Source organism: Ctenocephalides felis, unplaced genomic scaffold (genome assembly GCF_003426905.1).
Source record: "Ctenocephalides felis isolate EL2017-DRISC unplaced genomic scaffold, ASM342690v1 CF-g0.4_SCAFFOLD_03571, whole genome shotgun sequence".
NCBI classification, from domain to species: Eukaryota; Metazoa; Arthropoda; class Insecta; order Siphonaptera; family Pulicidae; genus Ctenocephalides; species Ctenocephalides felis.
This window is the reverse complement of record NW_020539725.1, coordinates 57,999,471-58,025,110: the sequence shown is the minus strand read 5'-3', so window position 1 is coordinate 58,025,110 and position 25,640 is coordinate 57,999,471. Positions and strand designations below refer to the sequence as shown.

The following is a 25,640-nucleotide window of genomic DNA, read 5'->3' as shown; positions in this document are numbered from 1 at the left end:
TTGGCAAAAAACTGATCAAAGTGAAGTAAAGGTTTTACCGTCTAAAATTTTTTGTGACCGGAACAATCAATGGTCCGATGATGAATTGGGTCTCATTATGGCTGTTAAAGCTTTTGGCGATAGACCAAACTTATGTGAGGTCTTGCGCCGTCTTGATGCAATACTATACCTTGCTTGAGGGTTAATTGTGACTTTTTCTATTGAAGTACATCATTTAGTTTATCCAGCAGATGACATAAAACATCCGGATTATCTGTTATGTTATCCTGGAAAAGCTAAAAGACAAACAATTCCTTTAAAATTCCACCAAACATACTGCATCGCCTTTTTCAGGCAAATTTCAGCTTTACAACTGTTTTGAGTAGGTTCTTCTTTATGTTTTATGGGAAATTGCATGTATTGCATTACTTACATCTCATTGATATTTCTAGTAACAATTTGCTTCAATACCTGATGATTTTCAAGACTTTTTAGAGGCGAATCGCGAACGCCAATGCGATGACACAGGTTCTTTCAATGAGAAATTGAGAACCATACATTGAGCTTCGAGAAAAATCTCAGAGCTTTCAAGTGGTCATGAACTGTTAAAATTGATAAATTTAAATTCCAGTTTTGGTACTGTCGTACTATCAACACGTCATTTCCATACACATCAATCAATTTCATTTTGACTCACAAACTTACAGTATTTTTACCTTTTATATAGCAAAAGAGTAAAATATGTCGAAATTGCTCCTTAATGCCTTCCGCATTCAAAGTGGCACCCTCCAAAAACTACTGCGTATAATTGATTAGAATTTACTTACACACAGACCTTAAAATATAAACTTTCAAAACATATTATAATTATACGGCTTAAGTGTGATGTTACGTTTAAAAAAGATAGTTAAACCTTCTGTGGAAAAAAAAACAAAGTAACTTTCCGAACAACCTTATAAATCAAATTTAGTTCCCTGCCCATCGCAGAATTTAGTACTACTTACGCGTTAGGGCTAATTTAGCATTATAAGACTTCATCAAACCTTCCCGAAGGTTTTCTCATCGAGTTTAACTAAGCGTTTTTAGTTAAATCAAAATTAATAATCTTCACAATAATATATACAAATGCTTTGGAAGCACCGGCTTCCTTGTATATTACAAAAATCTTCGATCATCAATCAGAATACTACAAAACTTTAGAAAGTTCTTTTTGTCTGTTGTTTACCTACAAATTACATAACAATTCCATAATCGCTCTGTTCCAATATAAAAATTTGATATACGCTGTTGATGGCAACGATGTTTGAAATTTCGTTTATAAAACAGCTAAGAAGCGCAAATGATTTGCAAAAATGTTGAACATTTATAAAAAAATCAAATTATAAAAAAATCAATATTTTCATAATAGTTTTTTTTTCAAACATTCAAAAATATTAGATATTTCTTTAAGTTTTAAGGCACGTTACCATGCATCACTAGTTTTTATGTAACAAGATTTTCAAGTAACTTTTTAAATTCACATAGATTTCTCCATCGTCTCCATCAAACCAATAGCCGGACTATCCCACCTGTGCTCGTTCGGTAAGAAGTCAGCGTGTAAATCGGTTATCACATATTCCTTGCGGGATATCCTGGAGATTTTCGGGATTTGTAGCCGCAGGAGAATGTCCGGCCATAATGCACACACATGGGAAGTCTGTGGCAGTCTGTGGCAGTATGGAAACGGTAAAAATCCAAAGGATGCAATATCGCCAACACATAGAACACTTTGTGCATTAGCAAAGCACACGTTGAGGTATATAAGAATTATCGTGATCAGTTTAAATGTTGAGCTAGAACGAGTTGTGTTTTGTGGAGAGCAATTGGAATGCTGAGAAATTAATCTAATAGGTACTGGGTACGGTTGTGCCAGGGTACGGTAATGACAGTCGTCATAACAACTAATTGTAAGCTATACTGATTTTGAGATAGAGTCTAAAAAGAGAAAGGTGATGTACGTTGGTTCTAACAAGTTTCCATTATTGCTTTGAGTCACTCTACATTAACACGATCTTTACATTGTATTGGTTTTAAATAGTAAAAAGTAAGTTTTTTCGTTCGATTTCTTCTAATAATACTCGTTACTTGTATACAGACTCACTTTGAATGTTATTCAATACAAGATAAAAGTTTTCACAAAATTTTCTTATTTGAAAATTATGGTTTGTTGTGTGATGTTATATTATATTCTTGAGCTTTGTATAAATTATTATGTTGTTTTTAATCTCCTTTTGTGTTTCAATCTCTTGTGGACGGTTGTGACACTCGCCCTTTTCTGGTATACTCTGATTTAATGACAAATTCATCGTATTTAATGACAGTGTTTGAGTATTTCCACGTAAGCAAATATTCAAATTACCCAGCTAAGTAGTTCATTTTATTTCAGTTAACTCTTAGATTAACAAAACTATCGCTGATAAATAGAAAAGTGGCACAACCGTACCCAGTTTTCCTTACTTAGACAATATGTACATGCAATTAAACAAAAATTGATCTATGTATTAGGTGAAAAGAAAAACTTTTGAACGTTTAGAATATTTAAATATTATATCTACCAAATATTACATAAATCTTTACCCCGCATATGGTATTAAAATCTTAAGTACTATTTATAAAATATTTCCCCAGAGAAAATATTCCATTACTTAACTTTACAACCCAACTTTTCCAATACGATACTTCAATAACTCAAATAAAATTGATTTATGGTTTTGTATCTAAAATTAAAACGATTCGTGTTTGCTCAATCTTAAAATCCATCTGCTAACAAAAAATAAATTGAACTTTTTATTGATAAATACAGAATCGAATGAAAGTTAAGTACTTGTATTTACAACGAGAACTCGGCCTTAAAAATATGCGTTTTAATATTTTGTGTTTGGTTTGTATAATTTAATTTTTTTCTTGTGGGTTAAAACCCAGGATTTTGATGGCGCGAAATAACTTTTTTCATGATGTTTGATCTGGTATTTGTTCGAAGTCTGTGACAAAATCAAATCAAATGTCATTTTATGATGTATTATAATAGAATTGAATTGGCCGCAGAGAACAATTTAATTATTGAGTAGAAATGTAGGTGCGTATATAATTTTATTCGGGGCCTATTTTTAGGCAGGATTATAATTCAATAATTTATAAAATTGTTGTGTAAGACGTTTCTTCGTATTATATATGACAGCATCAGAATGGATGGTGGTCAAAAATAGATTCTCGGACTCTCCAACTCATCCTCTGTAAAATTTAAAGCACTTTCCTATTGAAAACTCAATTAACTAATTAAGTATGTAAATTTATTATCAACGATTAATATGGGCTTTTATCATTCATAGTTCAAAAGATCAAGTTTTGCTACAAATTGTTTCTATAAAAGTAGGACATTCCTGAATCTTGATTTTTTCCTAAATTTTCTTTATTTCCTATCAGATTCAAAATTCAAAGATTTCAATGTCAAAACACCTGAACGTGCAAATTTTACAAATGTTTCAGAGTGAATTCTCAATATCTCTCGGGAGTTATTCTTCTTCTTGCTCCACTCATTTCTGTCATTTCGAGTTCTCTCGGTTAAAGCTATTTCTTCTGGCAGGCGCGTTCTTTTCCCGTCAGAAGTAGTATTCCGGTTTGTTTTTTTTTCATTTCATTTTCTTCGTTTTTTGACTTTTTCCGCCTTATCGACGATTTGTGCATCGGAGATTCGAATTTCCCGCGCATCGACGTAATGACAGCAGAGCACATAATGCACGTAGCGAACGGGACCGTAACTAATATTAGTGCTGTCCAATGAAATAAAGAGATTTTGGAGAAAATTATGGCTAATTATTTTTAAATTGTATATTATTTTAAAAAATATAATATTAACTACCCGTGGTGTGAGTTATAGTATTTGCAAAAAAAAAATGGAAATGAAAATTTTACATATTTTTACATTTTAAGGCTTTCTGAATATTTTGGCATACCTTGGAAAAAAATGGATATATGTGTGGTGTGTATGTGTGCATCCATGTTTTGTCCACGTTTTTGGGATCCTTGCTCAACCGATTCAAATGATTCAAAAAACATTCGATTTCTGTTGACATAGAATGCAAAAATAGAAATTTGAAAAATGGGAGAAAGAAGCATCCGATTCGAATTATTCAAACGACATTTCTTTGGAAATACAAAATTAATTACATTTTCCATTTTAAAGGCGGGTCGTGCGATTTGCAGGTAAAACTGTTAAAAAAATGACATTTGTTGGTCTAAAATTATTATTACAAATTATTCTTATTATGATTCATATACATGTAGAACTATTGATACACAGATAACAGGTAGATAAATCGAGGGAAAATTGAAAAACAGGTAAACAGGTGGACAGGTGGGCAAAATAATAATTTGACAGGTAGGCAAGTGGACAGATAGGTAAATAGACAAATTAACAGATTGACAAGTAGAAAGGTAGACAAGTGGACAAATAGGTAGATAGAAAGGTTGAGAGATTGACAAGTAGACAAATAAGTAAATAGACAGGTTGACATATTGACAAGTAGACAGATGGACAAGTAGACAAGTAGACACGTGGACAAATATGTAGATAGGCAGGTTGACAGATTGACAAGTAGACAGGTAGACAAGTGGACAAATATGTAGATAGACAGGTTGTCATATTGACTGGTAAACATATAGATGTGTAGGAATGTAGGAAAGTAGACAAGTAAACAGGCCGATTGGTATATTAGTAATTCAGGTAAATAGGTAAACATGTATATAGATAAACAGGTAAACAGACAGACAGAAAAAAAAGTAGCAAAAATTTGAACCGACTTTGAAAATTTGGAAACCGTGAAATTGTGTCTTTCATGCTAATTAGTATTTGATGAAAATCGGCGAGGCCGATTTTGAAGATTTTTATTGAGTTATATTGATCATGGTTTTAACAAAAATTCTGAAGTGTTATAAGTCTACAAAACTTATTTATCAAAAATTAGAAAAGTGGTCAAAATGTTAATTTTTTCTCGATGCAATTTTGTAGACAATGCAAATTTTGTAGGCAATGTAAAAGCTCAATTTTTATATTATTATATTTACACATCTTGGGAAGTGCAACTTGACTAAGGAGAAAATGTAGTTTTTCATTTCAAATTTTATTTAAATTGAGTACTTTTTATACTTATGCTTTATAACTTTATAGGAGAATATGAGTTCTTTCAATTCTCACCTAAATACTATTTTTTCAATAATATATACCCTGTAAAATCTTATATTTTAAAACAGATTACGCGCGGTTCTATACATGTAATTGGGTCTTGAGTATTTTGTTAACTTTTCGAGGGGGAAGTTTATGTTTTCATAAAAAAAAATCGGTTTGCCAAATTTATGTGTTTCCGACGTTTCAAGCCATTCTGAATCGAATGAGATCAAATTTGGAAGAAGTATGTGTGTGTATGTTGGTTGGTCAAGCAAGGAGTACAATCTGTGCAAAATTATATTTGCTTTTTTTTATGTGCAGATTGGAAATGGTCGCGGTTCTTATAAATTATAACCCTGTCAACTCGATTAACTTTCTGCACCTCATCGATCTTCTTTCCTTAATTATACTACATCGTAAATTTCCCTTCAGACAGCACTATATTGCATCCGTATACGAGAAGATAGCGGAAATCAAATGGCGCGTGATTTGAATACACTGTCCGAGTTGCATCATTTCGAGAGAGACTTTGATAAGGCTACCGCTATGCGTCTAGAATACATTGCTCGGAATAATATAATGCATTTACGTAAATAATAAGCAATTCTGGAAATATGTTCGCATAACGACATGGGAATTTCGAATAAGACGACGACTTGATAGTATAAAATCGCTCGTACTTCATTTGGCATTCACTTGACGATTGGGTTGGACTAGTTTGAAATACGAATAAGGACATCTTGTTGGAAACTTGGATAATTATCAAGAACCAAGATCAGTTCAATAACTTGCACACGATCGTGGATAAATTTTTGTTCAAATTAAACCCTGTACAACTATGTATGATACGAAATCAAAAATATTTGCTACATCCACATCTTCTTTCTCAGAGTCTATATCAGTATTATATCCGAAACAAACGACCCGCATTATTATCTTTTTGTTTTCTCTCGTATATTTCCTCAAACGAATGAGTACCGAGCCAGATGGGAAGAGATTAGTGCGCTGTATTAGATTCGGAATCTTTTGTTCAATCAAAATTCCAAGAACATCACAAGAATTTCCGCAATTGATTAATCTGTTGCGAAAAACATGGCCCGAACATGCCCACGCATATTGACATAGTCACATACATATGTTTTATATGAGGGTAATAAGGAGGAGATTTGGACGAGTGGAGGAAAACTGAATTTTGTGTTTTGTAGGGTCGTATTTGGAATTATCAATGGAAATGATTAAAAATGAAGAACTATGACAAATATAGTTGAAAATGAAATTAATGACATAAATTAAATTACCTTACAAAAACTTAAATTTAATTGAAGACAATCTGTTAATTGAAGGTAGAGCAAATGAGCTCCAAGTTAGATTAAGTATGCCATGATTTTATATACAAAAACAAACTAGTGTATAAAAAATATCGATGTCTAATAAAATCATCATTGAATTACAAAGTGTTGAATTTTAATTAAAAACACTTAAATATTTATGGAAGGTTATCCACCCCTAGCATTTTTTAAACGTTTTGGACCAATTTTCTTTGTTTTAAGTTTTTATTGTGAATCAAATTGTATTGAATTTACTATAATGATTAAAAACGAGAATTTTAAAATCTGGAGATACAACCGTCTTTGAGAAGGAACTGGGTATACTATTAACCTATCGCAAAGCGGTAAACCTTTCTACAAAATTTTATAAAAACTCACTCGATTCGTTAAGCATGATAAATCAAAAGATAATTGAAAAATGAGTTTTCGGATTATGCTTTTAGTTTAGACATTTGGTCGTATTGCCGGTACAGTACTCCGGGAATTCTGAAAATTGGTAATCTTATAGATTTTTAGGTGCTCTTTACGAATGTTGCAAAAATGGCGTCAAAAACAGCTTTTTTTAAAATAGCTCCTTTCCGGCTCATTATACGATAAAAGTAGCTATGAACGAATTAAACTAGATAAAATTTCCTATAATTCTTTCGAACACTGTTACTTTGTAAAATTAATAGTTTGGGAGTACGGCCGCCTCAAACTCTTTGCTGCTCTCGCCGCCATATTGAATCTAACTATATTTGATTGCTCTTTGAACTTGGCCACATTCTCTCTAATTAATGAATATTTTTAATGGTAAATTAAGCAAATAAGATCTAGAAAATAATTCAAATATTTTATTGTTTTTTTTGCTGATAATTGAACATTTCAATAGCTATATACAAATTAAACTAGAGAAAACTTTAATTTATTCAATATCTTGTTTTGTTAAACCAACAAACATACTAAATATCAAAAAAATTCTTATAAGCTTGTTATACTGAAAACTTATATTGTAAAACTATTTATAAATTAATGAAAAATAACAAATAAAAATTGAACATAAAATAAATAAATTTGTAATTCAAAAAAGAATGAATGAATTAAAAACGCGTTGATGATATCTTAGAACTTGAATATTCATAAGGGGCAATTTAAATTAAATAAAATCAGTTTCAGAATTAATATGTTTCATAAACATTTGCGTTGCAATAGGTAAACTTTTCATATAATTTTTGTTAGCTGTCTTACTCAGTCATGTACCACACACTTCCACATTCACAATCAGTTATATTTTATACTAGCATATATATATATATATATATATATATATATATTTATGTATGTACATATATATCGATGCACATCGCCATAAATCTAAATATACACGAGTCGTGGCTCTCGGCACAAAGGGCTTTGGCCGTTATCCCTATTTAATGAATATTAATACTGCTTATAATAAATACTCATTATAACCTTCCAATAAACGCAAAGCCTTCCATTGTCATTTGAGAAACTCGTGATTATGCAAAAGTACTCCTTCGATATTGAACGATATTGTTTCGTGCAAATTTTACGACCCGTTTTGTATTGATCTATATGCGGCTACGTAATATTGAAAATAACCTTAGATGAATGAAATAGACTTATGGAAAATTTTCCTTATCTTTATTGAGGAATTATTATTGTTAACGGTATTAATTAATATAGTATTCAAATTTATGAATGGATGTAGTAAATTTGATTTGGGAGATCGAGATATTTTTAAACTTGTATCAACGTGATTTTTTAGTAAATAAAAGATGAATTTAAACATAGACATAAAAATTACAACCTGATGAAAATTAATTTTGAATAGTAATGTTATATTCATGTTTGGTCTTAAATAAGAGACGATAAACTAAGAAACTCATGATCTCTATTTTGAAAGTAATAAAATTAAAGAGTAACTAGCTGTAAGTGGAATTCTGTCTTAAGGCAATTAGGGCATCGTGCCTTGGCAAATTGCTGGAACTTCCCGTAACAAAAATTATTATTATTTTTTTAAAACGATTAACATTTTTGAAAAAAAATTACTTTGAAAAAATAAGATTTTTGAGAAACTATAAATTGGACAAAAAATTAGTCTTTTTTGAAAAAAAAAAATTTTAAAAAAAAAAATTTTTTTTTAAAAAAAATTTTTTTTTTTTTGAAAAAAATTTTTTTTTTCTTTATTTTGACATATTGTGGAAGATCTGAACTTTTTTTCAAAGCAATCGTACTGCTTTAACTACATAGGGACAAAATATAAAGCGCGTAAGCGCCGCGTCGCTGTCTAACGCATAAGCATTGGTACGGAACCGATAGGAATGTTAACAAAATGTATACTTATTGTTAAAATCTCTATAAAATGTCTGATAATTTGATGTGCATATGTCTAATGATCATTTTTGACCGTCAAATGGCTCATTTTTTTACTTTTTCCTCTATATCTCCGAAACCGCTGGACCTACCTTCATGAAAGTTGTATCGATTCTTCATCTTGTCAATACAAATAAAATGTTTTTTGAATTATTAAAATCGGACGCTCCGTTCTCTTAAAAACTGAGTTACCGTTTTCGGAACTTTTTGCCCCGTATCTTCGGAACGGCTTGACCTGCCTTTGCCAAAAACTAATCAGCACGTCTCCTTATCAATACGGATCGAATGTTTTTTGAATTATTCAAATTGGTTGATCCGTGTACCCGAAATCGTCGACGAAAATTTGTATCCGCACATACATACACACACATACATACATACACACACACATACACACACACATACACACACACATACACACACACACACACACACACACACACACACATACATCCATTTTTTCTAAGGTATGCCAAAATGTTCAGAAACCTCTGAAACGTAAAGATATATAAAAATTTTCATTTTCGATTTTTTTGCGATTACTATAACTTACCCTACGGGAAGTTAATAATTCTGAATTAAAGGAATTACAAAGATTATTAAAAAAACAGATCAAACAAAATTATGAATTGAGATCGCCTTAAGTGTAATTTTTAAAAAATTGAGCATTTTTAGATTCGAGAAATGAACTGCAGACTCCAAAGAGATTTTTCTCAAGGAGCAAGTACAATAAACAGAAATTAGAAGTTAAATTAAAATAAGATCGGAACAAAAAATATAGAACTTTTAAATAAACACCATTCTGTAGGAAATGGCGCAGTTGTCTAGTCGACCACCCTTATTGTTCTTCGTGCAAGTTGAAGCCGTCTTTGCTCATTAGTGAGAGGGCTGAAAAGATCATTTTTTCTTTTTTTTTAATTTAAATGTTAATTTAGTAAAAACAATATTTTCTAACTTTCCGGAGATGACAAAATTCTTCGAGACAAAATACGATTAGATAGTTTTATATTTTTTCGACGTTTCAAGTCTTTCTGAATCAAATAAAATCAAATTTTCATAAGAATGTGTGTGTGTGTATGTGAGCCGATTTTTTTATTTTGTTGAAACCATTCGATATTATCAGAACTAACGTTTAACAGTTTTTGGTCGGCCAAGCCGTTTTTTTGTAATTAACAGAAAATAGAAAAAAAAAATCTACAATTTAGCATACAATTCGGAAGATATTATATTGGTAATCGTGCTAAATAGCTTGGAATAGATTGGAAATATGTCACAACAAATAACACATATCAAACAAGCAACTATCTGACTAATGTTCAGTATAACACCCATCTAATTCATAAATTTAAAAGAGTGTTTTTTTACAGTTTTTCAAATATTTGTCATTTGGTTCTTTTTACTCCTTTAGTCAGGGACGATCAGAGGGCAAATAGGACCAATTACTTATTTTTAATTTTAAAATTTATATGCAAAATATTACCTAGATTATTCAACCAGTTTTTGGTCGACCAAGCCGTTTTTTTTTGTAATTAACAGAAAAAAGAATAAAAAAGTCCACAATTTAGCATACAATTCGGAAGATATTAGATTGGTAATCGTGCTAAATAGCTTGGAATAGATTGGAAATATATCACAATAAATAACGCATATCAAACAAACAACTATCTGACTATGTTCAGTAAAACACCCATCTAATTCATCATTGTAGAAATGTGTTTTTTCAAAAATTTGTCATCTATTAATTTTTACCCCATAAAGAGTTACGACCAGGACCAGGAGCAAACAGATCTTATTCTTATTTTTAATTTTGAAGATATTTTACTAAATATTACCTATATTATTCAACCAATGCATAATATAAATTTTATTGGTAAATTTTTTATAGAGATAACACTGTATATAACCTCGATCTGGTATTTTGTCAGATTTATTCATCAGTAGAGGTGAAATAACTATTCATTTAACATATCTCTTACAATTTACTTTATTTACTATTTTTCATTGTACACACCTTTTGCAAGATTAAGGTTTATTTGGTCCTTTTTCTACACCCATGAGTAAGCTTTTACAGAAGTTATTTAAAAAAAAACTGTTCCATCTAACTTAAAATTAACAAAACATCTTATAAAATTTTAAAATAACGTATACTTAAGAATTATGTTAAAGTCTCGTGAAAACTAAACAACAGTGCTCATAACCTGAAAAAAACAAAAAAACATACTCTTGTTAGTGATTTTTAAACATTGTCGTTTATTTACCGACGTTGTGAGACAATTTTTTCCCTCTGCTTTGAAATATTGGCTATATATTTAGAAAATGAATAAATAAAATGATTTAAAAAAGAAACATTATTAACAATGTAGATTTTTTTAAAGCGATTTGAATAAGTCATTTCCTAGCTTCTTTACTATTTTCTTGGGAATTAAGAGATGCAAGCAGCAGCAAGAACAACAAAGTTAGAGTTCCGCATTTCCGTTGTCTTATTTATACGCTCGTTTAGCTTTTTCTTACCACCAGCAAAAGCATAGGGCATTGTTTCGTATAATTTCCAACCTCGAACCTCAAACCTCAAACCTCAAACCTCAAATCTGAAAACGACTCCTTAGGCGTTTGGCGGTTATATCTGAACCACATCGAACTGATCTCATCGATAGTTGTTAGTATTTTTCCAACTCAGATGAATGAAATCATCTCAGGTTATTGATTTTTGTCCACAGGAATGGAGAAGTCTTGTAATAAAAGTATTTGTTTGGTATAAGATAGAATTGAATATTTTTGGACAAAAATGTCGTGGAATGGCAACTAATAAATTTATCAAGTTAATCGACACTGTTATTCAGTAATAAAAAAAATTGTAAAAAAATTTATATGTAGAGTTTTTTTGATACATTTTTAACTCATCTTAGTAACAATAGCCCTCATATTATTCAACAAATATTTAGTGATCCTCCAAAAATCGATATAGAATTTTTTTGCATGTCTTCACATTTTGGTATACTATGAATATACTCGTATTTGGCTATACATATGTATCTATGGATACAATGTTTCGTTCAACTCACAAATTTAGTGAAACATCAATATTTGCTGAGACAATTTTATATATAAATGCAACATTTTTCATCATCTTATGACTGGGTAAAAATACTCCAAAAGTATAAAAATCATATCATATTTTTTTGCTCGATTATGTTTTGTACTTTAGCCTCAAATACAACTTTATCATTTGTTTTTAATTAAAAATTTGTTTTTAATCATATTCATATAATATTGAATTAAAACTTTATGCCCTTTTATGTTCTATCTTTAACTACTGCTCTTCAAATAATATCTGCATTAATAACTAAAACTTAATTAATACGTGCATATTATTATTCCTTTGTAAAGATTTCTCATCTAAGAATCATATTTTATTCTCTTATTAATTCGAGGAAATCAAGTACAAAGATTTTCTATGAAACATGCAAGATATAATTAAAATAAATTGTAAATGCAATTCAATAAAAATAAATAACAATCTTTATAAAATGAGAATGAAAATAATTATATACGTAGAAGAATAAATATTGATCGCTTTTTATCATATTTTTCAGTAAATATAATTCTTTTACCGACAAAACAGATTACATATATATATATATATATATATATATATATATATATATATATTTCGAATTTTCTTGCTCCCAGGGGCTCAAATGGTTCCGCAATAGAGCGCAATTCAATCAAACTTCGTATGGAAAGAGCATGGAAAATTTTTTGAAAATTAAAAAAAAATGTTTTAGGTATAACTTAGCGACAAATGAATGAGTTTTATTCATTTATTTCTTCGCTAAATTACATTACATCTACAGAACATTTTTAAAATTTTTCAAAAATTTTCCATGCTATTTCCATACAAAACTTTGATTGAATTGCGCTCTATCTAAGCGTTGATATTAAGAGCTAAAACTTTTAGAGAATTGTTTTTTATCTATTTGGAACCATTTGAGACCCTGGGAGCAAGGAAATTCGAAAATGACCATTTTAAGGACCACCCTAATATATATATATATATTTATATATATATATATATATATATATATAAACAAATTTATTTCTATTATGATTTTAATCAAAATCTATGTTATTGAAAATATTTGCCATGAAAACATATTAAGCCTATTAACAAAATTCAATTCAAAAGTATTAACAAAATTCAGTTTTGCAATTAAATTGGATGCAAATATCATTGATGTATTGCAATTAATTTAAATGTGATTTTCAGTAATTATTATTTTCCATTATTTAAATTTAATGAAATAATATTTGTATAAGAGTATTATTTCTGATTATAGATGTAAAAATTATTTTAATCAAATGTCGATGAATAAATATATAATATAGAAAATATAACGAGTATTATAGCTGCATTATATTTTTCTACTTTTCATATTTTAGCTAAACAGAAGCAAATTGAGCTTTGATAAAAATGTGTGTTTTCAATATTTTATATTGCAAAAATTTAAAATTTACTGCTTCAAATCTTCGTTCTGGTTAAAAATAATAAAATTAGTCATATTTAACGCAACGCTTGAAAACTGGAACTACACTAAGTGTTCACATTTTAAAAAGGAAAAAATTGAATTGAAGTATTTAATACCACTTTATGGGTAATTATCATATTTATAAAAATCACATATATATTTGTATAACTTATATAAAATATATTAAAAAAAAATTATATATATATATATATATATATATTTGTTTAAATTTTTAATAGTAAATTATCTGCCTTTTTTGTCTCCCATCAACCGATTCCAAAAATAATGTCAAATAAATCATCCACCTCCGTTACAAAAAACTCATTTAACGAATGGCATTATTTATCTCAAAGCTTTTCCATAAACTCCAACGAAAATAATAAGTAATTTTCTTTTTTCCGTCACTCAGATAATTCAATTGCAAATGTAATATATGTATCTTCTCCGAACGCAGGATTTATAAATATGGAGAGGTACTTTAAAAGAAACAAATAATGAAAACAACTCGCTTTGACTGTTTCCAATTTTATAATAAAGGAGTTGGTGGAAATTATATTTGGGACACATTTTTCTTGTGAAAAAAATTTCAAAGCATTTAAATACAAGCGTACTGAAAACTATACAAATTTTACCTGAATGGCACATAAAAAAATCCCTAGTCTTCTTTAGATCTTTTTATGCAACAAAAAATAAATCTAGTTATTTAAATTTATAACATTTCAGAATATAAGTAAAAGAGGAATAATTTAAGTAACTGAACATCTGAATTTCTACTGCTTGATATAAGGTTGTCGCACAGAGCTGAATTGAGTATCTTGTGATCGTAAGTGAGTAAAATAATGTAATTTTACTTATGATACGTCAACTCAATTATTTCATACATATAATTAATTATATATAATAAATCACAATCAAGTTATGAAAGTAAAAAAAAATATAGCAAAAAAGTCATAAACATGATTGATGAATATAAGATTGATATTTCTTCAACTCACTTCACTGTATTATCTTTGTGATCATAAACTACAATTTTTATCTATTAACTTCTAAATATTTATTATCCTAGGTTTGGCAAGGGTCTGGTGAAATTTATTAAATGGTAAATATTAAAAACACACTTTTTTGACCTGATTAATAATATCTATTTAACACAAAAAATGTTTCAAATATTTAAAAAAATCGTTAAAATTAAAATAAAGAAATTTGATACCGTTATCAAAAATTTTCCACTAGCTTCCCTCCCTCGTATTATTTTTCATATCGCGGCAGAAATATTAATGCATAGATCTTATTTCTGGAAAACAAATATATTTTCTGCCTCTCCGATTTAAATTCCTCGTTTGTGAAATTCAGAAAAAAGAAATAAATGTGATACTCATGTCTGGTTAGCGGCATTCTTTTGGGTGTATAAATAAGAGATTGACGAGTGGGCTCTAATTGTTGATGTCGAAGGAAATTTTATTGTATGAGAAAAATAAGAAGGAATAAAGATAATTATTTATATCTAAGAAATATAGAAAATTTAGACATTAGTCTTTGCTTGTGTCAACCAATTACAAAACTGTGAAAAAAATGTACAAAAACTCGTCTTTCTAACGACAAATAGTTGAACTCGACGGGACTCTACACAAATAATGAATCATCCATTGGAAAAATATTAGATTGTTTTTACTACACTTCAAAACGATTTTCATATGATTTTTAAAATATAGAAAGATTTATAGTTTTTAAGATATTTTAGATAAATTATAATTTTTGATAATAAATTTTATATTCTGTAGCATATAAAATTGTACTATTTTGATGGTTTTTATAGTATCAATAATAGAATAAACTAGTGACATGGGCGAAAAATTGTATCCATACAAACATACAAACACACACACACAGACACATACATCCATTTTTTTCTATGTCGAAATATTCAGAAATCTTCAAATATGCAAAAATTTTCAATTCTCATTTTTTGGCTGTTACAATAACTTACTATATGGGAAGTAAAAAAAAAATTAGTGCTATGAATAAAAGGAAGCATATTAAAAACTTCATGAATAAAAAAACTAAATACGTTTTATTAAACAATACCATATTTTGGGACCAATTTTTGAATAAAATAGATGTGCTATGGTAATGTCACATTACGGGTCTATATTGATATGAGTTCGTCGTAACGAACTGTCAAAAAGCTATGTATTTGCCGTGCAATCAGGCGTTTTACACATAATACCTAATCTAGAAAAGGCACAAACTTCAAATAACAATTTTATCATAAATGCAACTTTCTGATGTCTCCTTGATAGCACAAACGTGCAGTTAGTTTTTAGATGTAAAACGCCTTATTGCAATAAAAATACATAGCTTTTTCACAGTTTATTACTACCAAGTCATATGAATATAGACCCATAACATAGCATCACCCTAACATGCCTAATTTATCTGAGAACTGTCTTGAAATGCATTTATATCTTGTATAATTTTTTTCCCCTTAAATTTTCTTTCTCTCGAAATCTGTACATCAGAACATCCCCTATGTAAAAAGTATTTATAAATATCCAATCTAATTAAATATTCCCATGTACATTGCCACAGTCCATTGTCGTCATGATTAAATTAAACAATCCTCAGTCGAAACTCGACTCCAGTAACGCACGTTCGCACATAATCAAAAAACAAAAAGGAAACAAAAAAACAAAAAAGTAACGGTAGAAAAGCACAAAAACGGCGGAAAAACGCAACAAACCTGAAGGGAAATTACTCGTCCATTCTGCATATCCTCGTAATATATCACTGAGAGAGAGCATGGAGATAAAAGCAACGGGAAAAACATTTTTCATAATTAACGAACGCATTTTCTCCGTTACGCAACACTTCGTTATAGACGAAGAGCTAGGAAATAGACTGATTGGATAAAGCTGTTTGTGAAAATATATTTTCACAAATTTTCTTTGAAGTGATTTAGATTATATACTTCTGTATTCATAACCATGGAAAATGGAATTTGCAAGTTTAACCCTCTATGATCGCGCAAAACTTTTAGGTCACATTCCTAATTTTTCGATATTTTACCAAAGGTTTATGGATGTTATAAGTAAAACTAGGTCGATTGTGATTAGCCGTCGTATATGTGAATAAAGGTCTGTCGTTGTATGCGTACCGATAACAACAAGGAAATCGGCATAGATAAATAAACATTTTAATGTTACATCGTAGTACAAATCTTGATTTAATGACAAATACCTGGATCAGAAGAATATTTTAACCTGCTTTTTAAAAATAATAAAACAATTTAAACATTTGTGCCGTGTACCAAACGTAAGTTTATTGATATAGAAATTATTTCTATATTATTCGTAGTTTCTATAAATCTTTGAAGTTATTAAAATGGAAAATATTTTTCAGGCGAGACGAATATTACAGCTGTTCAAATAATGAGATTATATCGCCAGCCAAAAAGTAAAAAAAAATATACATGCAGTCAATAAATGTATGTTAATTTTAATTACATAAAGTTCTTCAAACGCAATTACATTATGAGTGAAGTTGCAAAAACAATATTTGTTTAGGCGTTGTTTTACATAATCTACCGTGAGAACAAATACTATAGAACTTATTAGTCAGTAATTACATCATTTCTCTAATGAAAGTTCATTTCTAAATGCGAATTACAATGACAAACCGATCATGTCATATTTGAAGAGGGTTAATCTATATATTTTTTTCAAACCAAATTTTCTGTTGTGTTTCAACATTTTTGAGTAACAAAAACGATTAGTTTGCATTTATACTAGAAAAAAAATTGTTTGATATTTTCCAAATTTTGAAACCGCTGAACCTGCCTTTCCCTAAAACTATTGATGTTTTCAATACCAGCAAAATATTTTTTGAATCATTCTAATGGGCTGAACCAAGTTTTCAATAACTGCTATTTTTGCACTTTTTGCTTCGTTTCTCCAAAACGGCTAGACCTGCCTTTGCTGAAGACTAATCAGGACTACCCATCAATACAAATCGAATGCTTTTTGAATCATGCAAATCGGTTAATCCGTGCTTCCGAAATAATGGACCAATTATTGTATTCGAGCAAACCAATACACACACACATACATAATTTTTTTTAATTATGCCAAAATGTTCAAAATGCTTCAAAACGTAAAAATATAAATAATCTTTACGTTCTGCTAATGCAGAGATATAAATCTAACAAAAAACTATGAAAATAGTTCGTAGTTCAAATTTAATATAAAATAAAACCAAAAAAATAGTTCGAAAAACAAACCTTTATGCATTCGCTTGTGAGAGATTAAACAAACAGAGTTAAAAAGCATCTGAAGGAGGGTTGCGTGATGAAATTGCAATTGCATTAGCGTTCTCAAAGTAAATTAAAATAGTTTTTGCACAAGATGAAAATTTATTCATATTTCATATCTGACTTAAAATTATTATATCATTTTATAATGGAAATGCGGGTTTCATGATTAGATTTGTCTGTTATTGAAATTATAATAAAATAATCTAACTTGCTATACTTCTGCCTGTGCTAAACTGTTCTATTCTTTTATTATTAAATAGAACCATTTCTGAACATTAGGTCAAAAATTGTAGCAAAATAGTAGAAATAAGTATGTTTCTATTTGAAATAATTACAGTACAATATTTCAATTTAAAAATTTAATTTTACTAAAAACACTTAAAGTTCAAGGATGCAAACTAAATGCAATTAATTTTCTTCAAACCAAATTTTTTGGTGTTTCAAATTTTTTGAGATTTGAAACAAAAATGTGTTGACAAAAAATAAAAATGTTTCAATATTTTTTGGCAAATTTAACGTGTTGCGTTTTGCACTTGGCCATTGATAACGGTCTCACGCAACATATGCGTGCGCAGCAGTGATTGTGTCAAAATATATTTATTTAGCTCTGGAAAAAATCCCAATTTTATTTATTTAAATTTCGTACAAGATGAAGTGGAAAAACTAGATATTAAAATTTGATACAAGATGGAATAGAAACACTAGATAATTAAATTCCGTACAAGATGAAATAGAAAAACTAGATATTCGAATTTTGTACAATATGAAATAGAAAAACTATATACCGAAATTTTATACGAAGATGAAATAAAAAAAAACTATATATGAAAGTTTTGTAGAAGATTAAATAGAAAAACTATATACCGAAATTTCATACGAAGATGAAAGAAAAAACTATAAGAAGTTTAAAAAAATTAAATTAAAAATGTATTGTTATTTTCTTCATCTACATCATTATCATTTTAAGTTTGACATATATTTTTTATATGTATAAGTATTATTATAATTATTTTTGCATGTATAAATTACTTTTTGTATTTATTAAAGACGTATGATTTTATATTTAGTTTTTTAGTTTCATCTCTATGATAAACCAAATCAATAATAGAATAAATATCTGCAAAGCAAACTATATATAATTTTTATGATTTTTATTATAAATTAAATATTTTCATTTAATTTTTAATGTGTTGTGATAATGATACAGGATTTTTTTGCTTCCACATTTATTGTAAACTAATTTTATTGAAAAGACTTACCAAATAATGAAATAAGAGTGATGATTATACGAACAACATACCTGAAATAGAAAAAAAAAGATTAGAATAATATTAATAAAATTTCCATGCAGTTAATATTAAATGAAGAGGTACTTGTTGTTTTTTATAAGCGACTATATAATGCTCTGAAATGTGTGTGTGCATGCATGTGAGACAATTTTTGACATATTGTCAACGTTTTTCCAAGAAAACTGCTGAACCGATTTTGAAAATTTAAAAGTCATTCGATTTAACTGGATATGGCCTAGCGTTCATCATTTTTGTGATACGATCGGCCGAACCGTTTTATTGTAATTAGCAAAAAAGTGTAAAAATTTTTGTCCATGTTTTTGTTCACAATCATGAAACAATTTAAAGAAATCAAAAAAGGAAGAAAAATATTGGTTTGAAATCGCGTTGCTTAGCTTTTGGTAAAGATCTTTCAAGCTGTTGCTTGTTGAATTTTTCTTTGCAATTTTCATAAAATTTGGTTTAACGATAGACTTCTAGTCTGAAATAATATAATAAAATATAATAGGCCTACGGTATGCGGTTGAATTATAAAAATTCATACTAAACTCTACATAGTTGAATTATTCAAATACAAAGTTTCACATTTTACAAAAATAGCTAAATATCTAATGTTATTGATTAAGTAAATTCTGTATACATATTGGTAAGTTCATGCAATTTACCTTAAGGCAAAATGCTACAACTAGCAGGAATTATACATTTTAAGTATTCGAGCAAACTACCATTTAACACATTATAAAAACCACTAATATTCATTTTCAAAGCTCAATCAAAATATACATGAATATCATATGAATAGTGGGTGTCAAAACATAGGGCGTGTGTTTCAATAATTTATGAATCAATCATTCTATAATTTGCTTTGAATTACGCCCATCACACGTATTTACATTTCAGTAAATGCGCATAATATATATTCGAACATAAAGGCATCAAAATAAAATCAAAATACACACCCGTGATTACAATGCAAATGTCACACATTTATTTTATGTCAATATTTCATACTACGTATCACAAAAATTTTGCGGGTGGCGGTTTGAATAAAATTAACAAGAATTAACATTGGGCAAAATTTACCATACAGTTTTTATTATCATTTACCATATTTCTATAATCAGCAATGGGTCACGATCGCCCTATAATCTTAACCGATGTGTGGAGGACTTGCAACAAGCTAAGGGGCGCCCTGTTCCGTATAAAGGGATTCAATTTACGGGCCCGACTCGCCGCCTACGATGCCGAGGCCAAGACTAAGACCGGGGGCGGGCTAATAACGCTCGACAAATTCAAAACGGTGCTCCTGGGACCGGTGAGAAATATAGTCGCTCTGTCCGAACAAGAAGTGGCTGATTTGGCCGAGTATTTTTGGTAAATGAATGAAATTAATGGTAGTCGTGGAAATTAGCGAGGGAGTTAATGTTGTTTGGTTAGCAAGAGCAGAACACGAACACAAGATTATTATAAAACACATCTATCTAAACTATATTGAAAGCTAGTTGGGTATGGCATTGTGCCGTACCGCAATTTAAAATTTATAAAGCTCAAAAAAGAAAACTCGATTTTCGTCCAAAAATTAAAATTGAAAATTTTTACATTTTTTCCGTTTTGAAGGTTTCTGAACATTTTGGCATACCTCAGAAAAAATGGATGTGTGTGTATGTATGAATACAATTTTTCGTCCACGTTTTCGGGCGCACTGATAAACCGATTTAAATGGTTAATAAAACATTCGTTTCTTATTGATAGGGTGATGTGCTAATTAGTTTTTGGTAAAGGCATGTACAGCCCTTTCGGATATAAGGAGCAAAGATTGCAGAAAATAGAAATTGAGTTTTTGAGAGAACGCAGCATCCGATTTGAATGATCTTAAACATTCAATTCGTAATGACGGGGGGAAGTGGTTAGTTTTTTGCAAAGGCAGGTCCTGCCATTTCGGAGATACCGAGCTAAATGTGCAAAAATGGCAGTTTTTGAGAGAACTAAGAATTTGATTTCAATGATTCAAAAAACTTTCTGCTCGTGTTGATGAATCGATTGCTTTTGGGGAAAAATCTTTAATTTTTTTTTTTGTTATTTCCAAAAAAAAAATTTCTTTAATATTCAAAATATTCAAAATTATTCAAATTTTAATTAATTCTAGCTGAAGTTCTGAAACTCATCTATATACTTCAGATAAATAATTTTAACTGTGCAATTCAGTTTAAATAATTCTTATAAGTATGGAATAGACGATGTCTTTCATTTTAAATTCGATTGACTAAACTTTGCATATTTACTTTTCTGTAAACATAAATAAATTACTGTGTTTATAATAATCTATTTGATAACATTTAATTTTCCTTGAATATTTCATTACGGTTCGGGAAGTTCCAGAAATTTGCCTTAGTGCACGACGTCATACAGTAGTTTTGGAGAATTTTGAGTTTCTTTGAACGCTTTTGAAAACTTCGAAAAAGTTTGAAATATTTGGACATTGAAATGAAATTTTGAAAATACCGATAGTTGAATGCTCTCTTTGAAAAAACCGATAGTTGAATGAAAATTTTACAAAAACTAATATTTTTTTATTTTTTTTTTGAAATTTTTGTAATTTTCTAGAACTTATTGATACTCATTAATATCGATTGATTCAAATTACAAAATATTTATATTTCGACAGCCAAATGGCATTTTTCAAAAAAAAAATCAGAATCTTCGAAACCGCTGGATCTACGTTTGTAAAAACTTAAAAAAATCTTCATTACGTCAATACAAGCCTAATGTTTTTTGAATCAATAAAATTGAATGTCCCACATATTCTTCAATGGTTAAACTTTAAAATATCAAAAAACGATTAAAAAAAATTTAAACAGATTACGTACTTCCTTGAATTGTTCAGTATTTCATTCCCATCATAAACTGTGTCATAGTCAACAAATGCATAAAGAATATATTTTTCTGTAATAGAAATAAATATTTCTTACATTTGTACATAGCTGTCATTATATTTTATATTGTCTTATGAAAAGTGTCCCATTTTAATTTAAGTCCCGTCCTCTCACAAACTTAATTTTCATGTTATGCACTCTTTGCTCCAAAACGGCTGGACCAACTTTTACCAAAAACTAATCAGCACGTCTCTATATGAATAGGAATCGAATGTTTTTTGAAAATTTCAGTTCGGTTGAGCGGTGTTCCCGAAAACGTCGACAAAAAATTGTTTTCACATATATACACACATACATAATTTTTTTCTGATATATGGCAAAATGTTTAGAAACCTCTGAAACGTGAAGATATGTAAAAGTTTTCATTTTCGATTTTTGGACAATAACAATAACTTACCCTAGTGAAAGTTAATTGTGGTTGCAGTTCCCAATGACTTCAGTATAGTGTTTGGAAATCAATTTTTGGCAAATTTTCTTAGATTATTTAGAATAAAATTCGTCTCTTTATTTTCCATTCCAATGTATTCAATAGTCTTGCATGAGAATTATCAATCAAAAATTTTATTTTTTCAAAAGTTTTACTAAATCATAGTTGTTTTATCATCATCGAAAAGTTAATGTAACTTTGCTTCTGTCTAAGTTTAACATAATTTTTTTACGATGTAATTCAATTCTAAATAGCGTCGCCGATGGCAGAATTCACTATTCGCAAATGTGCGATGTTTTGGAATTGCATGAGTCAGATTTTTCAAAAAACCAAGACTTGGTTTCTGGCTTGGAATGGGAGGACCCTTTGCGAGTCAACCGCATTGCGGATTGTGAACAAAGGCGATTGTGTCAATTAATTGTCAAGATCGCTATGCAAGTCAAACTCAGGGATATCTGTCTTAGGTATAAAAAATATAAAACATCAATTTGATCTAATTTAGTCATATTATTAAAGGATACACCTTCATATTAAAAATACACTGTTGCAATAACTGAAAAAAATATTAGTTTACGTCGGAGTTAATTGGTCTCATTGGACTAACCCGTTTGTTTTCTGAGATTTTGACGAAACTTTATATGACGATACATTTGATAGCGTAAACGAATTCTTTTAAATATTTTTGTCCTGTGAGAAGTGGTTTGTCTTTAAATATTATTTAAAATTGGGCTTTACTGTGTACGTACTATAAAAGTGCAATAGGCATTTACTGTAGAAATGTTTAGGTAGTCCTATGGCGTCACCAAAGAATTATCGTGGTCAAATAGATAAATAATTTTGATAAAAAAATCTTCCATACACATATTCTTAAATATTTAACTTAGAAAAATTTCAAATGTTGATTCAAAAAAAAAAAAATAATCGGGTCCGAAATACCCTAATTTGCCTAATATTTCACATATATCCAAATGCGCCATGATAACAAATGAATAAAGGATATATTTCTCTGAAATATAAAGGTCTATTATACGTAGCTGTCATTATATTTTATATTGTCTTATGAAAAAAATCCCACCTCTCTTTATTTTTATTCTTATATTTTATACTTATATATAATTCCTATGAATAATACAAAATGATCCTAAAATGCTTTTCATCAATAATATTACGAATAATTTTTTATTAGTTGCATATGCTTCAATCAAACAACCAGTAGATTAAATCAATGTACTTTACAAAAATTAGCACTTTTATAACTTACAATTTTGCTATTTAGAGCACATTTTCAAGATTACGAAGTAGTAGCTCAAGATTCAGGCGCCACCACTCTAGATCATTTCTCTAGAGTTCTGCACAGGTGTGGTTTAACCTTGTCGGACAATGATCACCTTCTACTTATCAAAAGATTCCAGCGCGACAGATTCACAATAAACCACGTAGCCTTTTGCAAGGCAGTTGACGAAATCGTTTCCTATTTGGATTACACAGGATTAGAACAATTCGGTGATGAACTCAACCACTTATTCCCGATGAAACTGATTAACGCTGAGTTACCTAAAACACAACGTCCAGAAATTGGCAGAGTCAGAGTGGATGATGTCCTAGAAATTCCTCCTGTAGCATTTCATACTATAGTGAATCAACCAAGACAAACTGAAGATTTGATGACTATTATGCGTAGAGTCCAAAGACACGTTTTTTCTAATAGTATACGTTGTTCTCACTTTTTTGACGCTGCTGATCCCTTGCATACTGGTAAGGTTAGTGTTACCAAATTCAGAAGTATTTTGGATATGATTGGTGTATCAGCTCTGCATAGACTTCATTTGAACGAGGACGAAATTGATTGTATTTGCAAATATTATAGGGATCCAAATGATTACCGGTCAGTCTGCTGGCAGACTTTTGATAACGATGTAAGTTTAGGATTTACCGTGAAAGGCTTGGAACGTCTACCTGACCAGGTAATTGAAAGTCCTCCGCGAGAAATTATGGAGATTCCTCAACAAGGTGCTGTGAGTTGGGATGATGTTCCTGAACATAGAAAACTACTTTGCGAAAAAGCTGTTGCTCAGATTCGATCAACAGTTGCTAATCGTGGTTTGGATTTGTACAAGTTATTCAAAGAATATGATCCTGTAAGTACAGGACATGTAGGCAGGGCTTGCATGCGTAGAGTATTGTTAAGTTTTACCCGTATAGATGGATTGTCTTTACGTTGCATTGAAGACAGATACTTAGATGATCGTGGATTCAATTACAGATTATTCCTAACAGAAGGCCAACCGCAAGATATAGTAGAGCCTTTGTATAAGAAGTTCTATGAAGAAATGCGTGAGTTGAATGACACTCCAAGATTGATTGATCAACCCAAAGCCTGCGAAAGAGACTTACCAGTAGTCATCGCTAAAATTAAATCCATGGTTGTTTCCAGACGCATTAGTGTACTAGAATTCATGAAAGAGTATGATAAAACTAGAGAAGGTTGTGTATCTGCATTTAACTTCAGAAGGTGTTTGAATATGAGCGGTTTAGACTTAACAAACACCGAACACGAAACAATAGCCAAAGCTTTTGCAAGTCCTAAAAGACCAGGTTTTATAGACCACGTAAGGTTTGGCGAATGTATTGAACAAGCCTTTGTCCAACTATCATTAGAACGTTCTCCATTGACAGTACCAATACAGTATGTTCCTGCTCCTCATATCGGATGCAGAACTGGTTGTGTCCTTAATCGTGATGAACGACGTTTGGCTAGAAGAGCTTTGGAACTTTTATCAAAGAAACCTGACAGAGTGCTGAATTATGAAAGCGTTTTTGAAGATTTTGATAGTGCCAGATGTGGTACTGTGTCTCAGCATCAATTTATGAGAGCTATGTCATTGAGAGGTTCTTACCATTTGTTGACACCGAAGGAATGGGATGTTGTGATGAAGTGTTTCTATGTGGAGAGAGGTTATAGAAAAGAGGTTGATTATAGGGCTTTCTTGAGGTGTTTGGATGTTACGAATTCGACTTTACCTCAATATCCATTCTAGACTAAAATTATTTATGTAATTGCTAAACATTTTGAATTTTATATTGTGACTCTTTTGATGTTTCATTGTAACAGAATATGTTTATATGAAATCAGTTATTTTTATGTTGCCGTGGTTACCGGTAGACTTTTCTATAATGTAGTCTTTTGCAACTGTGCAATTTTTAAATAAATGCTTACAAAGCAAAACATATTTTAATCATTAAATATAATGATTTTTTTATAGTAAATTT

General features: G+C 29.7%; 1 protein-coding gene across 1 annotated transcript in view; it reads left to right on the top strand.

The window, feature by feature from the left end:
* The window catches only part of LOC113386377, a 65,774-nt gene extending 40,366 nt beyond the window's left edge, over positions 1-25,408 (top strand). The window contains exons 2-5 of the mRNA XM_026624160.1: positions 5,615-5,771; positions 20,135-20,384; positions 22,625-22,834; positions 23,647-25,408. Coding sequence (XP_026479945.1) covers positions 5,615-5,771; positions 20,135-20,384; positions 22,625-22,834; positions 23,647-25,408 — 2,379 coding nt within the window. The remainder of the gene's footprint in view (positions 1-5,614; positions 5,772-20,134; positions 20,385-22,624; positions 22,835-23,646) is intronic.
* Positions 25,409-25,640: the final 232 nt, after the last annotated feature.